The sequence below is a fragment of the Podarcis vaucheri genome (genome assembly GCF_965113315.1).
Source record: "Podarcis vaucheri genome assembly, chromosome: 4".
NCBI classification, from domain to species: domain Eukaryota; kingdom Metazoa; phylum Chordata; class Lepidosauria; order Squamata; family Lacertidae; genus Podarcis; species Podarcis vaucheri.
In genome coordinates this window covers 79,975,940-79,991,615 of record NC_138762.1, presented here as the reverse complement: position 1 = coordinate 79,991,615, position 15,676 = coordinate 79,975,940, and the positions used below count along the sequence as shown (strand labels likewise).

Sequence of the window (15,676 nt, the reverse complement as noted above, 5' to 3'; positions counted from 1 at the left end):
GTTTGTCTAACCGGCCCATGGTGACCCCTGCCGCCCCCCGCTCTTACCGGTGCAGGGAGCGAGTTCTGGGTAGATGGTGCCTGTGCGCTCCTCCGACCCAGATGTGCGCCGGAAATAGCGTGTGCACATGCATGCAGGACGCAGAAGCACTTGTGCGAATGCACACACGCTATTTCTGGCGCACTTCCGGGTCGGAGCGCAGGAAATAGTGTGTGCGCACGCGTGCTCCTCTGACCTGGAAGAGCGTGCGTGCACATACACACTCCGGCCCATCTTTGGACGGACAAGCATCGGCCGGCCCATCCTCTGATAAGGTTGCTGACCTCTGTCTTAGAAGCTTTCAAAGTTACTTCGATAAAGAAGCCAGAAGCAAAGGAGAAATTAACTGAGAGAACTTTTACACAGTCTGCTCGCATGTAGAATACACACTGCAATATTGGAATTTCATCTGTATTAAGGAAATAATTCTAGCAGAAACAAAACAAAACCAAGAAAATTGTATTAACAATCCAACTCAATTAAAACTTTCACACGAATATTTTGTTATGACCTCAGGTGTATCGGCATAGTTAAGAACTTGTTTTGTGAAATAATTTATAGACTCTGAAAAGTCGTTGTAAAAGCTTATAACAGAACCTCTACCTGCATTCAATTTTTTTTTAAAGTATAAAATGACACTGAAAGTTCCATTTGCATTTTTCTTTTAAGATGTACTGCACATCATATACTAGAGTGGTTTGCTCTGTTTTTCTCTGTCTGTGCATATAGCAAATATATTTATATATTAGTTTTAACCAATATAAGGTATTTTGAGATGTAGGTCACTTTCTTTAGCGTAAGAGAAATGGTCACTTTCTGTACTATTTCTCTCTCTCTCTCTCTCTCTCTCTCTCTCTCTCTCTCTCTCTCACACACACACACACACACACACATTGCACGATACATTTCAAAATCGAAATACAGTACTTTGCAAAATTTCAGATTCTGAAATGGGTGCCACTTACCGAAGATTCACTGTCTCTGACAAGGAAGTCTCCTTCCGCTCCCCGTTCGTTTAGAGCACATTCTGCCTGATGCCGAGTAACATTCCCATAATACCATTCTCTTCCTGCAAACCGTCCCGTAGTAGAGGGCCCTGTGTAGCTTATCGGAGGCGGGTGGGAACTGTTACTTGTAGGGCCATCACTTAAGATTACTACATAGTTTTTCGGAACGAGGCCAATTTGCCCTCGGGAATTTTTACATTTCCACCATTCCGGATCATTCTCAGGTTTCTCTATCACTTCCATGGTTTCGCCTTTCTCGAAGTTGAGCTCTTCTTCTGTGACAGAACTGAACGGGTACAATGTCTGAACAACGTGAAGTACTTTCATGGCTTGGCCATTGCTCATGGAGGCTCCCTTCCTCAAGCTGAGGAAACTCGGCGAATCGGCAGTCGCTTCCTCGACTTCTTCTACCACGTAGTTTGAAGGAAACCATCCAATTTGTCCGTTGTAACTCCCTCTCCACCAGCCATCGCTGCACTTTTCCATAACAATGACTCGGGATCCTTTCACGAGAGAGAGTTCATCTTCCCTTTCTGCCACATAGGCAAATTTAACGTAAGCTGGGATGTTCAGATCATAAATCCGATCGGCGTTGCTACCGTTGGATGGGTACTCAGCGTCAGTACTAGGGGTCGGTGAGGCGTCTCTGGCACTCGTCTTCCGCTTTGTTTTCCCCAAACCTGTTTAAAAAAATAAAATAAAAGTTTCTAAAAAGCATTAAACATAACATGGTTTGTAGACCTAATACAGGACTCGAAAACGCTAGGGCTGGATCTAGAAGAAGTGCTTCATTTAAACACGTTGCAAACTTTGCCTGAGAAATCAGGTTGGCAAAAACAGAACCCCACAGCGCCCTCTGGTGTCACCGTGTTAGAATGCATAAATAACGCACATAAAACGTGTTTTTTTTCTTTGCCAATGTAGTCGAGTCCTAGATGTGTCAACAAAATAATGAAGACATAGAAGAATTGTTCTATGATGCCAGAAAACTGCCGGAGGGGAAAAAACCCCGTAACTTTTTAAGAAGCTTCCTTTTCATCTCAGAAGGCTAGCTACTAAATGAAGCTTTGATGTGCCCTTTCAGTGCATTTCTTTCCGAAGTCACTAGAGAATTAATACACACAGAACTGTTGGCAGCATAGAAAAGGAAATTACTCTTTTTATAACCAGTTAGTATTGCATTGTGGGAATAACAACTCTTTGAAAATGCAACCAACCGATTTTCAATCCATTTTAGTTGCAGAGAAAGAAGTTGAAACAAGGTACCAAAAGTTGGTTGTCTAAAGGTTCTGCGCGGCTCCCATTAACATTCAAACCGATTCCACTGCAATTTCATAAAATAAAAACCATTTAAACCAAGAAATGGTGTGATCGTGCACAATACATACACAAAATTATTTGTGCACATTTTATTGGTAAATTTTGACACTAAAATATGTACGTGACCTACATTGTGACATGCAGTGAATTTGTGCAACTTGCTAATGTGCAGCCAAACCGAGATCTCAGTTGCAGAGTATAGCAGTAGGGAAATCACTAGGTATGGTTCTGGATAGGAGTCAACACAGGATATTCAACGTCACAGCATTTCAGATTTTAGAGGTACTGTACACCTAATAATCTCCTATTTTGCTTTTAGTTGTGTCTGATGCGCAGCAGAAAAAGGAGCTAACAATTACTTAAAATAAAATAAAACCCACAGGAGTGCAATGTTTTGAAGCACAATACTTTCACAACCTGCAACAGAGTACCAAGGTATTTATTAAACAGCTAGCAGCAGAAGGAGTAATACAACCTTCACCAGCTCAAACAATAATATTAAATTCAAATGTTACTGTGATAAAGATCTAACACAGGAACTATTCTTTAATGCTCCCTGTACACAAACACACACACACACACACACACACACACACACACACACACACACTATTTTGCTTGTAAACCTCTGAAGGTAGTGAATTTCATTATGGAATTTCAATTAGGTTGCAGGCTCAGTTTATCTGGGACAAGCAAAATTCAAGCGCTGTTTGGGATTTCAACTGTGGAAAAACAAGGACAACACATAGAAAAAAACCACCCAGCCATAATCCTACACATATATTTGGACTACAACTAGAGTGAGAAAGAATCCGACCCCTCCCCAGGCTTTCAGTGTGATACAAGATCTAGTTGAAGTGCTTTGGTTAACATAAAGGAAATAATTCTGATACCAGCAGACAAAAACACAAGGTATTTTAAAAATAAATCCTATTCTAAACAGTTGTCTCTCGCACAAGCCATTTTGGGTTGACTACATCACCGCTTAATTACACACCGAAAATAGTTCAAGTTAAACGCCTGTCTAGGGGTAGCTGAACATACCTGATGCATTCTGGCAGATTACTCACCTAAATGGCATAAACAAAAATCTGCTGTACAAAACCTAAGTTGAAACTGCAGCAGGAGGAAATGGTTAGGGGGGGGGGGGAATGACACACAAGTATGCTTGTCAAATTAATCTACGGAGCTTCAAGTGTCACATTAACTAAATGAGGAAAATGTCAGTGATTCCTCCCGATACGTTCCACAGCTAACTCCCTTCTCCATCTTTCCGTGTGCTTATCCAAAGAACTGTAACTTAAGACTTCCCTCTAGCCTAAAAGTCAGTGGCCATGCAAGCTGGCAAAGTGACAGCAAAGAAACCAAGCTATTGTGGTGTGTGATACAATTGCAGGAAAACACTACTTCAGTCTGCAGTAGAAGTTGGCCACGGCCTGATCTATGATGAAAACTTCCCGACTGCCACTGAACAATGTCTTGTGTATCAACATACAGAGCACTATTAAAAGGAACCAGAGATGGTAACTGGAGAGATATTACTATCAAGAGAATGGGTAGTAATTGGACAAAGTACATATCTCAGGTTAATGACCTCATTATTTCCGCATTCAATGGCAGTGACTAAGCCATTTTCCACTTCAATGTACACACTTCTAGCAATTAAGATTTCCAAATATTTATAACAAGTCCCTTCTAACAACAGTGAGAGAGTGCAATAAACATCAGGAACCAGCCCTAAACCAACAAAAACCCATGAACAAATTTCCACAAAACAAGGCACTTGATATGTTCCAGTAACTAACAATTCAATAGTGAAATAATGCTTGAATTGAAGATTGCAACCTACCTTCTATTAAATACCTCGACATCTGCAAACATTTGACCACTGTAAGGATGACTTTTTAAACTTTTCAATATGGAAGAGAGAAGGAAGGAAACTCACTGCTTGTAAAGATTTACGCAATACTAGCAAAATGCTCAATGTTATGACAAGCAGAGCAAGAGTTAAGAACCAGAGGCCTGGCATACAGCAAGGACCATGGTGGGATTCTGGTCAGCTCTGACGGGACCACGTACTGTCATGGAAGGGAATGCAGCCCATGACCATGTTTGCTTCTGTATTACAAATAAAAGAAGGTCAACATTTAACTGAACTGGGAGCAGATTGCATTCAATAAGAATTCATGAAGGCTTATAACAAATTACGTTTCTTAGTACTGAATCTTCTTACGAATGAAGTTTCAAATACATTACAATATTGGTTCAGAATTTGGTATTCAGGAGTCATAATAGCTGAAATAGGTCGCTGTCTGGAGCAGCATTCAAAATTGGCCAGGTGCATTTTGCACCTGGCTATCAGCCACTTGTGACCAAGTGAAGATGCCCAGGCGCCATGATGCACCTGACATATCCACCATCCGGAGGTGCGTCCCTGGGGATCCTTGGATCTTGACTGCTTTCACACACTAGCAACACATCCTGTAGTATTCTACCCACGGTATTTTATCTGCCCAATCAGAACGAATTTCAGGAACCAAAAAGTTGTGCTGAAAAATACGACTTTTGAGCCGTTTGGTCCCCAAATGGCAGCTAGACATTCCATTTTGGCGACCGTAACCCTGGTTTAAGGAGCCATTTGTCACCTAGCTTATATATCAGAGTTTCTAACACTGGTCGAGAGTCAGTGTTTCCTGCTCAAGTCCCCCCCCCCAAAAAAAACAAACAAACCCATCTCAGCAGCACTGACATAGCTGGCAACATTCAGCGCTATGCAGAAATCTGTACTTTTCATTCCATATATTTTGGCAGCAGATAAAGATACCTGTTTCTGCAGACTTATGCCATTTTCTAATTATAGTTTGCAACACTCGATTTGCAACGAAAGCAGGTTTATACCAAGCCTTCACATGTTTCTGCACATTCACAGGCTCTGCTGATTAGTTACTTCATTTCAGCAATTTAAACTCTTGGTATTCTCTGGATGAAGGAGCAGAAATGCTGAAAGCAGTGGCTCTTCCGTTAGCCTACACTCCCCGGTATTTTATCTGTTATATAGGAGAGAGGCTGGCCAGCTGTTTTCTTATTCAGTCATAGTTTTGGGTCATACAAGTCGGTACCGTCAGTTAATTGCAAAAGCTATTTGCCAAATATGGTGATTAGGAATAGACTTTCCCCAAATGCAATTCAATACGTAAAATTCCAAAAAGAAACAGCTGAAAGGAAATCAGTAAAAGGTACTTTATACTGGGGCACCCAGCAACAAAACCGGCTCAAGGAACACCCCAATTTGCAAACTTGGTCCATGAGAAGTACACAGCCATCACAAACAGATGGATCTGAATCTGTGAACTGTTTACCCACAGAAACTCCATGTTGTTAGACCTGAGTTTCCCATTACTGACCATCATCCAGCTTTGCTTTTTTTTTTTAACAAACTCCAGACTTCCAGCACTTCACCTAATTCTGATGTCAGCCAAATCCCCACATATCTGAAAGTACAAACGACAAGCTGAGGGTACCCACAGCAGAAGCGTCGAGCAGGGAATGACGGAAAAAATCCCTTCTGGAAACAGCCCTGCAAGTTAAGAATGGAACAACTATATCACCATGCCCCAAACTTCCAAATCACAGAGCCATTTCAGAAACTTATAATCACTAGATGGTATGGTATCAAAAGCCACAGCTGGACCACACTCCCCCATCCCTTTTCGCAACATTGTCCAGCCATTAGGGGAAGGGGTGGGGAACTGTTTGGGGGGGGCACATTTCAGGAATTGGCAAGGCTGGCTCCAAACACGAAATGCTATTTTCCACAGAAACAAAGCCCTATATTTAATTCATAGTAACTCCACTCAAGTTTCACCTTCCCTTTTCTCCACAGATTTCTTTTAAAACTAAGTTTGGGTGATGCCCCCCCCCCCCCAGTTGGGGGCCCTTTCTCAATCCTGACAGGACTAAAGACAAATATAAACTCCATATTCCACAAAGCAACGTGTAACGTGCAGCTGAACTGCAAGCCCCGCTTTACAAATGTTCAAAGCCTCCAACTCTGCAAATGCAATTGTATCCAGAAAAAAGTGCATGCTTGCAGCTGAAAAGTGCATGGATGATTTTTGCATATTTTGCATATCTCTTGCTGAAGTATTTCCCATATTTGGGGTAGCAAATAAAGTGTTATATGCTGACAATATTTTAACCAGAGTAATTCTACTACTCAGGAGTATAATTCCTCCGATGTATGGAAGTGAGAGCTGGACCATAAAGAAGGCTGATCGCCGAAGAATTGATGCTTTTGAATTATGGTGCTGGAAGAGACTCTTGAGAGTCCCATGGACTGCAAGAGGATCAAACCTATCCATTCTGAAGGAAATCAGCCCTGAGTGCTCACTGGAAGGACAGATCGTGAAGCTGAGGCTCCAATACTTTGGCCACCTCATGAGAACAGAAGACTCCCTGGAAAAGACCCTGATGTTGGGAAAGATTGAGGGTACAAGGAAAAGGGGACGACAGAGGACGAGATGGTTGGACAGTGTTCTTGAAGCTACCAGCATGAGTTTGACCAAACTGCGGGAGGCAGTGGAAGACAGGAGTGCTCTGGTCCATGGGGTCACGAAGAGTCGGACATGACTAAACAACAACATAATTCCTCCCTCACCTCAGAAAAGAATTGGGCCAGTTGGCTCACACAGCTTTTATGGCAAAACATCAACTACTTAATGGAACAGTTTTGAAATTGGAAGTTTCTGTTTTGCTCCCTTGTTAGACGAATGTATAAACCAGGCACTTAAGCAGGTCACTTACTTGCAACACTAAGTCTACAGTCCTACCCACCCTTACCACTGGTATACTTCTGAGTAAACATGGACACAATTATGCTCTAGGTTTCCTGAAGAAATAGACAGAAGTTACTGGACAGAACAGCTTTTCTATGCCATTTGGAAAAGTAAATGTCACTGCTATTTGGTTGACAATAGAAATGGTCATAATATGAACGATAAGAAGCAGAACACATCACTATTGTGTCCTATTTTTAACAGTTGATATCAGGAGTTGTCTTTTTGTCTCTGGTTAATGCTTTTACAGGTGAAAGTAGGGAATGACTCAAAGGGCATTTAATCCCTTTAAAGGCACAAGATGTCAATGGAATAGGTAAGTATGTCCAATTGTTATCCTTAAAAAACCCCCACCTGCAGTAACATCTTGAACTCTGCGGGGAATGAAGGGCAAATAATACACAGACAGGATCAGGCTGAATTCTCCATAGTTCGTTTTGTCCCATGAAACCTATTTGAAACAGGATGCAATTGACAGGACTCTTTTTTTGAAGGGGGGGGGAGGAAGCAAAATCGCTCCCACTAAGGAACTGGGATTACCAAGTCTAGCCCCCATTTTAAGAAGTGGTGCTCCGCATGTGGTAGCAAATCTTGTTTATCATGCCCAAAATAAAGTAGCCTGAGCTCCATAGACAGAGAAGCGAGATGGCCCAATAGTTCTCTGCTGCAGAAGAAATTTTCTCTCTTTTCTCCCCCTGAAATAGACATATCTTCCAGCAACCACTCCTTCATTCTATATTCTCCCCATGACTGAAAGCATTTTGCTAGCTTTGTTAAAAAAAACAACTGGGAACAATTGTCCTAGGCTTGCTTGAATTATTGGGCTTACTTTATTATACTATTTTAAACAAACAAAAATTAAAATGGAAAGAGAACTTGTGGTGCGTGAGGGAGAGCAGTTTCAATAGCAAGACCACTATTCCGAGCTTAGATGCGGAAAGAGAGAATTAGCTTATGTAACCTCAGACAGGGAAAAGTCGCTTAGAAATTCTTCAAAAAGCTGTTTGCATATGGTATTCAGTATTTGACAGTTTATCATGCTACACTCCATAAATAGAATTGCGTGTTTTATATCAGGCAACCATAACTTCCAAAAATGTCATCATTAACTACCATACAGAGCGATCGAGAGACTGGCATGCTTAATTATCTCTTTATTATTTTCTGCAGGGCTTTTACTGCATCTGGTTGTAGGGGGCACAGGGACACACACACACACAAGAAACAAAAGCTGGAACAGGCAGAGGAGAAGTCCCAGATTTAACATGTTGCTATTTCTGTAAATCAGGCTGATTTAATGTCATATCACAACTTCATTGATCTAAAAGCAGATTCCCGCCTCACCTTCCATCGTTCACATAGCAGCTACAACACAACATTTAATGTTGCCCCCCCTCCCAGTCTAGAGCAGATGATGTTTTGGGATAAAGTTTGCTGTTGGATGATAGACAGATGGATAGATAACAAACTTTACAATTAAAGATCCTTAAGGCTATGATTGACTGTGCCACTGGTTTACAATTTCAATTCAGTGGAGGAGGGTCAAGATATTAACTGATATGCATGAAATTTCAGATATATATAATCCCTAGTGTAGTAAGATAAGACCTTTGGAGCAGGCATTTAAAAAAAATAATTCTGAAGGGTCAAAAGTTCCAGAGCATCCAGAGTGTGGTGGAGTCTCCTTTGGAGGTCTTTAAGCAGAGGCTTGACAACCATATGTCAGGAGTGCTCTGATGGTGTTTCCTGCTTGGCAGGGGGTTGGACTCGATGGCCCTTGTGGTCTCTTCCAACTCTATGATTCTATGATCCCTACTAGGAACTGAGTCTTGCTGAACTCAGCAGGAAATTTATTTCCGGGTAAATATGAAAGAGAAATTCAAAGTGTTATATTCCACATTTCCACCAAATATAAGTCTCCAAGGCAGCCCACAACAAATAGGTGCAATCCATTACAACAAAATAAGAACCAGTGAATATAAACATAAAACAACAGCAGATCTAACAGCTGAACACCAAGTAAGCGAAACAAATAAACTAACTCCAATCAGATGCTGCCAAAGGTCAGGGCAAATAAACTTTTAGGTTGCAGCTAAAAGATAACAAATGTAGGCATCTGATGAATATATAGTCTGCTTATAGTTTTTGTTTGGCATATGCCACCTGCATGCTAACTGAGTCGGTATCATTATTCTCAGAAAAATCAAGCCAATTTTAGCTGCTGAAAATGGCAGCAGAATGGCGGGTGCACATGGGCACTCAAGATTACCGTATTTTTTGCACCATAACACTCACTTTTTTCCTCCTAAAAAGTAAGGGGAAATGTCTGTGCGTGTTATGGAGGGAATGCCTACGGGTGGCATGCCTACGGATTTTCCTCCTCTAAAAACTACGTGCGTGTTATGGTCGGGTGTGTGTTATAGAGCGAAAAATACGGTATTTTCTATATAGCTGTTATGAACTAAAGCTTTAAATACACATAAAGCATTAAGAGCGTCACTGGTACAACCAGTTGACAATCGGAAGCAAAAATATAAGAATACAAAGGGTGAAATGAAGTGAAACAAAAACAAAACTTGACTGTACAGAGAAAATGAGTGTGTTGTAAATCTGACTCTTCCCAGCTTCAGTGAGGATTACACCACATTTCACACCTGTACACTTCCATTGTCATTAGTGATCTATAGGTGTTAATTGTCAAGCGAAAAAGCATTTGGTACTCCTGCAACACAGAGGGCCAGGGTCAGACTTAGGTTATTTTGTTGACTCAGGTGAAGGAAAAGATGGCGTGTTTGCTTTAAGCATCCATATCTTGCTGTTCATCCCCTGGTTATGCAAGAACATTTCCTAAGGTTCAGCAGTGTCACGAAGTCATCCTGACATCTGGCTTAATCATGGCATCTCTTTTGAGATCTCTACAGAAAGTAGCTCTTCAGAATTTATCTGTATGTACCACTCATCACAAGCTCTATTTTGTTCATAGAAATATCTGTGACCTGTTATCTCTTTGCAAATGCAAAGCCAAAGCATGATTGAACAGTTGAAGAACTCTTAATTTTTATTATGTTCACTTTGGTTTTGAATGAAGCGCAAACTATAACTGGTACAATTAACTAACCTTGGTCAATTAAGACTTCTTTCTCCAGACTCAGGATAGGAAAATTAGTGTCGATACAAAGGCCTTAATAACCTTTGTGTGCTTTTAGAACAAAATTATTCACTTTCCTCCCTTTACTTATGACTTTACTGATTTTTTATTGTTGGCTATCCAACAAAACCCCACACATATTCCCAGTTTTAGAGTGACAGAATCACGCTATTTCCAAGTAACTAATTTCTTAATATTTCAATATTTTACATTTTGAAGTTATTGCAAATCCAATTTTACAATTTTTAAAAAAAGAAAAAATCATTTTTGATGCAGAAAGCGAAAGAACTTCATTTTAATTAGTAAACATTTTAAATAATGTCTATGTTTTAAACTTCATACAGCAGTAGCAGTTCCCACACTACGACAACCTGCCGCACTTCGCTCCTATCTTAGAAGCAGCTTGATGTACGTAAACACAAAACTTTTTTAGCGAATTGACTGTCAAATAAAAATCACTCATTTCAAACCTTACTGGGAATTTCCCCCTTTCACCCATTTGCTCCTGTTCTTGGTTCCCAGGGAGAAATACGGCAATGTAAAGATCACTAGGAAATGAGGGAGTCTGAGGGAGTGGAAGGGGATTGCGTAGGTGCTGAAAAGATGCTTGCGCATAGTCAAGTGTCATGTGTTCCCACTGGCTGATAGATCTGTTATGGTGATGGAGTGCGTCTAGCAGAGCAATCATGGCTTCAGCAAGGCACTCCAAAATGCGACTCTGCCTCTGTAGCAAGGCAGCTCTCTTGGCGATGCACCGCCCAAAAGCAGCATCTGACTGCCTCATAGCTGTGTCCATCTGTTCACCAAACACTTGCACTGACATGCCTCATGCACCAGGTTGCAACTTGTCTGTTCATGAAATCTGTGCTCAGCTTCACATTTGTCCAGCTCATAAAAAGAGCTCTGACCACCCTATTTCCTGCGTCTGCGGCAACATTTGCTAACTTCTTTGTGATCTGTACACAATCACAGTCTTCTTCCTGTTCCTCAGCCTTGCTGTCCTCTGTGCATTGGTTAATGGCACCTCTTCTAGCACTAACTCATGTTGCTGTGTGTGATTCTTGCCTTATAAGTGTGGGGGAAGGGTGAGAAGGGAATTGTTAGAACTCTCTTTTCTCATGCGGGCAGATTTGAGGGTAAACCATACACAGCACGGGTCTGCCCTTGTGGCTCGTTGGAAGTTGAAACTGCTTCACATGTACTATTACGTTGTCGTCTTTATGAGGATATACGTTTGACTTTTATTACACCTGTTTTGCAAAAGTCCAGGAAAGAATCGGAACACCATAGTTTAAAACTACTGCTAGAGGACAAGAATCCCAAGACTACATTAAATGTAGCCAAATTCTGTGCGTCTGCAATTAATCGCAGGAAGCAAGTGGTATCCCATAATGACCAAACCCCTAAATGTTAATTACAGGGGGCACGCTAATAATTAATTTTAATTTTTTATATTTAAATCCTTGTTATATTCATATTGTCCTCTGTATTTTTGATATTTTTTAATGATCTGTGATATTGTGTGTGTGTTGATGCTGGTCTGTGACCGTATTAATAAATTCATTCATTCTTTTCTCATGAGTTGGGTGCGAAGTTATGCTGGGAGAGTAAAGTTCAGTTGGGCTTAGGTGGGCTAGGAACACACTGGCAGGGGTGTGTTGCCTCTTTGCTTGAAGTGGAGCCGGCAAGGCCAGACGTTTCCTGAACAGCGGCATCAGCTATAGTGACCATTTCTTTCCTCTACTCATGGCCTGAGAGCCAATTTGTAGGCCGGCCTTAGTGAGTCACATGTTCCTGGGGCAGCTGGAGTCTGGTCTGGATGCAGTCACGGTACTGATCTGGGTCTATTCCACTGATGCTGGTCAGAGACACCGATGCCACAAACCACAATATAGAGGACCACCCTAGGTTCCACTCCCAAGTGCTTGTGAGTGGTGACCTCCTTCCAAACATTCATTTTCTTCCAACAGTAGGTGGCACTGCAGTGGCAACTCCACGAGCACATCTCCTTGTTGAGCCAGGCAGCAATTATATATCTTGGTGAGACCAATGTGATAATCCCTCTGCCCATGTGGCAAGATTCAGAGATCAATGAACACTGAGTGCTCTTCAGATGACCAGAATTCTGCTCTTATTCTCTAGAATGCCATCTGCTGAGAGCCATGGACTCTCATGATGGCACACCTGCTGGTTCCTTTTTTGCCAGGGAGATGATATTATATCTCCCTGGGAAACAACAGGCCTGCGAGCGCTCCAACTGGAGAACAGCCTTTACCAAAGGTGTCATCGGTTTTGAAGACGCTCAAACTCAGAACGAAAGCGAGAAACGTGCTAAGACGAAGGCACATCTGGCAAATCCTCACCGTGATCAACTCCCACCCGGAAACCTATGTCCCCACTGTGGAAGCGTGGATCCAGAATTGGTCTCCACAGTCACCTATGGACTCACCGACTAAACGGTGTTTATGGAAGACAATCTTACTCGGCTACAAGTGATCGCCAAAGAAGGACTGTATCATTATCATCATCGCCATCATTGATATCCCACCTATTTTGCCAAAAACATGGTATACATGGTTCTCCCCTTCCTCATTTAATCTCCGCAACAACCCTGTGAGGTAGGGCTGAGAGGCAGGGGCTGTGCTGAAAGGTTTTCACTCTAATTCTACTACGGGTCTGGCAATTCCACATCTAAAAGTATATACAGGACTGCACATGTTCCGCATTTTTAAAACTTTCTCAGTTTTATCCATGTGAATGCCTGGTTTTATTTCTTCCAGATGACTGTACATATAAATTGTTGCTACCATTTAATAAGGTTAAGTTGGAATATCATTATATCCTGTTCATTAAACTTCATTGCTTTGCTATTTATCCCTCTACGGATGTTAGTAAGAAGTAGAGAGCTATGCCTGCTTTAGGTTTTCCTCTCCTTGGCAGCATGGCACCTGCAATGCAAAGCTGTTTCTTGTGAGGATGGGGAGGTAGGGGTGGGGGGAAAGCTCGTTTCCAAGCAGAGTTAGGAGAAATTTCTTCAGGCAAAGCACCATTGAAAGTCACTTAGACTTGAAGGTGATTTTTGTTTCTACACTGTTCTTGCAGACATGCTGATGACATGCCATATTAGGACACGCCACAGTTCACAAACCAACAACAAACCATAGTCAATGGTTTGCATGAGACAAACCACAGTTGGGTAAAAACCAGCTGTGTGAACCAGCTCAACATCTTCATTCTGGTATCACTCCATTTGACAATTGCTTACTAGAGATTTGTGTAATCTTTGCTTATCCTTTCCAGAGATAGAACTCGATGAATACATGTGTGTGAATCAGCAACTGATAGCTTATGATGCAGCAGCGCCATTAAAGACTATTGAAGAGAGGGCCTTCTCTGTGGCAGCCCCGAAATTGTGCACTTCCCTCCTCCTCACAGAGGTGTGCTTGGCATCAACATTACACAGTTTCCACCACAAGCTCTTTATCTGGGCTTTGACACCATATCAATAGATAGGACCGACCCTACTCTTGTGAGTAATTCACTTCCAATTGTTTTAGCTCCATAAAGCTGGGTTAGCTCAATTGACTCTTACTCTCAGGGTTGTGGGTTTGAGCCCCACATTGGCCAAACAGATTCCTAGATTGCATAGGGTTGGGCTAGATGACCCATGTGGTCCCTTCCAATGCTACAATTCTATGATATTGTAATTTAAGCAACTGTAACACCCCCATCTTTGGACCCCAAAGTGAATGGTGGGGTTGTTGCTGTTGTTATGCTTGAGCTAATGTCAGGGGAAGTTCAATCTCAGGCTTCTTGACTATTGAAGGATAGGAACAAATTTTAGAAATAAGCAAATGAATTACTGCATGCTGCACGTATTGACTGATATCCATCTATCCATGCATGCATGCAATTTAATAATGCCAGTATCTAGTGATGACATTCAGTGTGAAGCAGCTCTCAAAATCAATTGGAAAACAAGAACCCTGATTTATTTCTGTACCTGAAACCAGATATCAGAACCGTTTCTTCTGGACACCTTGGAAACAGGCCCACAAAACCAATCGACCAATAAAAATTTTGATTTTGAACTGAAAAGGCTTACAAACTGTGTACAAAATGGAGGACCCTCAAATTTAAGGCTGTAGGCTCAAGAGTTGTTTGCAAACATTTGGTCACAATCCTATTAACTCCAGACAGAATGGCCATGCAAACCAAGACTTTAAAAGGGGCGAGTGCACATAACAGAATAAAAAAAGCCCTTTTGGGAAGGGTATAGTTTAGTGAAAGTCCTCAGACAACAAAGCCAACATCTGAACAAATGTTACATTTCCTTTGGTGGTGAAATGGGGGGTGGGGGTGGCGGCACCTGAGGCATTCTGGCTGCTAACAAAAGCACGTTGCTTCAAAAAAGGAAATAACTGACAGTTTCCAGCAAACTTTCAAACAAACAGGAAGCTAAGTGAAAAAAGAAAAAAAAGAAAAAACCAAGCGACAGGCATACGGCGTATTTAGCTTCAAACCATCATAAAACTGTTAAGACAAGAACTGTGAATATCTGTGCTACCAAATCCAAATATTGCTGAAATAATCGCCATACTCAGTGTATTGGTGCATTTAAGTGCTTTTAAAAGGCAGGGACACCCTCAACAAAGACTCCACAGCAACAATTAGAAACAAATTCTGGACAAAAATATAAAAATATATATTTCCAAAGTGTTTCAGGTACAGTTAATTGTTGTGTTTTACTGTCACAACATCTGACAAAACCTACAGTCAAGATTTCAGAGTGCTGAAAGCCAGGAACAATTTTCACTGACACTATCTGGCTTGCAAAATTCATATCAAGCAATTCATGCCCTCATGAACTCAAGGCTATAAATATATTTTGAGCAAGGCTGAAGCTAGTGATAAATGTGGTGGGCCTTCTAACCAGAGAGGTCATTGCGAGCACACAGTATTGGCACGCTGAAACTCTGGCTTCCAGGCACAATTCATGAAACTTAGATTTGACCTATAAAGCATTTAGACCTAAATGGCAAGTGTACATAAAGAGGAGCTATCCATGGCTGACCTACCAATTACAGAATTCGCTCCCCTAGAAGCTAAACCTATCTTGAATGTGGCTGAGCTGGATGGAGACAGTGAAGTGGATGGAGCCTTGCCATGTTCATCATTCCTTCTGTCTTGCTGCCCCTCTTCACATTTCTTAAAGACGCAAATACATGTGATCCATTAGGATCTCCATTTTATTAAAAAAACACAACCCAAGGAATTTATTAAGAACCAAATAAGACCTTAACATGGTAGGGACTGCAGGAAGAGAT

General features: G+C 41.5%; 1 protein-coding gene across 4 annotated transcripts in view; it reads right to left on the bottom strand.

The window, feature by feature from the left end:
• NCK2 (NCK adaptor protein 2) overlaps positions 1–15,676 on the bottom strand; it is a 71,835-nt gene that overhangs the window by 9,258 nt on the left and 46,901 nt on the right. For all 4 annotated transcript variants that reach the window (XM_082218798.1, XM_082218799.1, XM_082218800.1 and 1 more), the window contains one exon: positions 1,005–1,726. In XM_082218798.1, the coding sequence (XP_082074924.1) occupies positions 1,005–1,726 (722 nt within the window). The remainder of the gene's footprint in view (positions 1–1,004; positions 1,727–15,676) is intronic.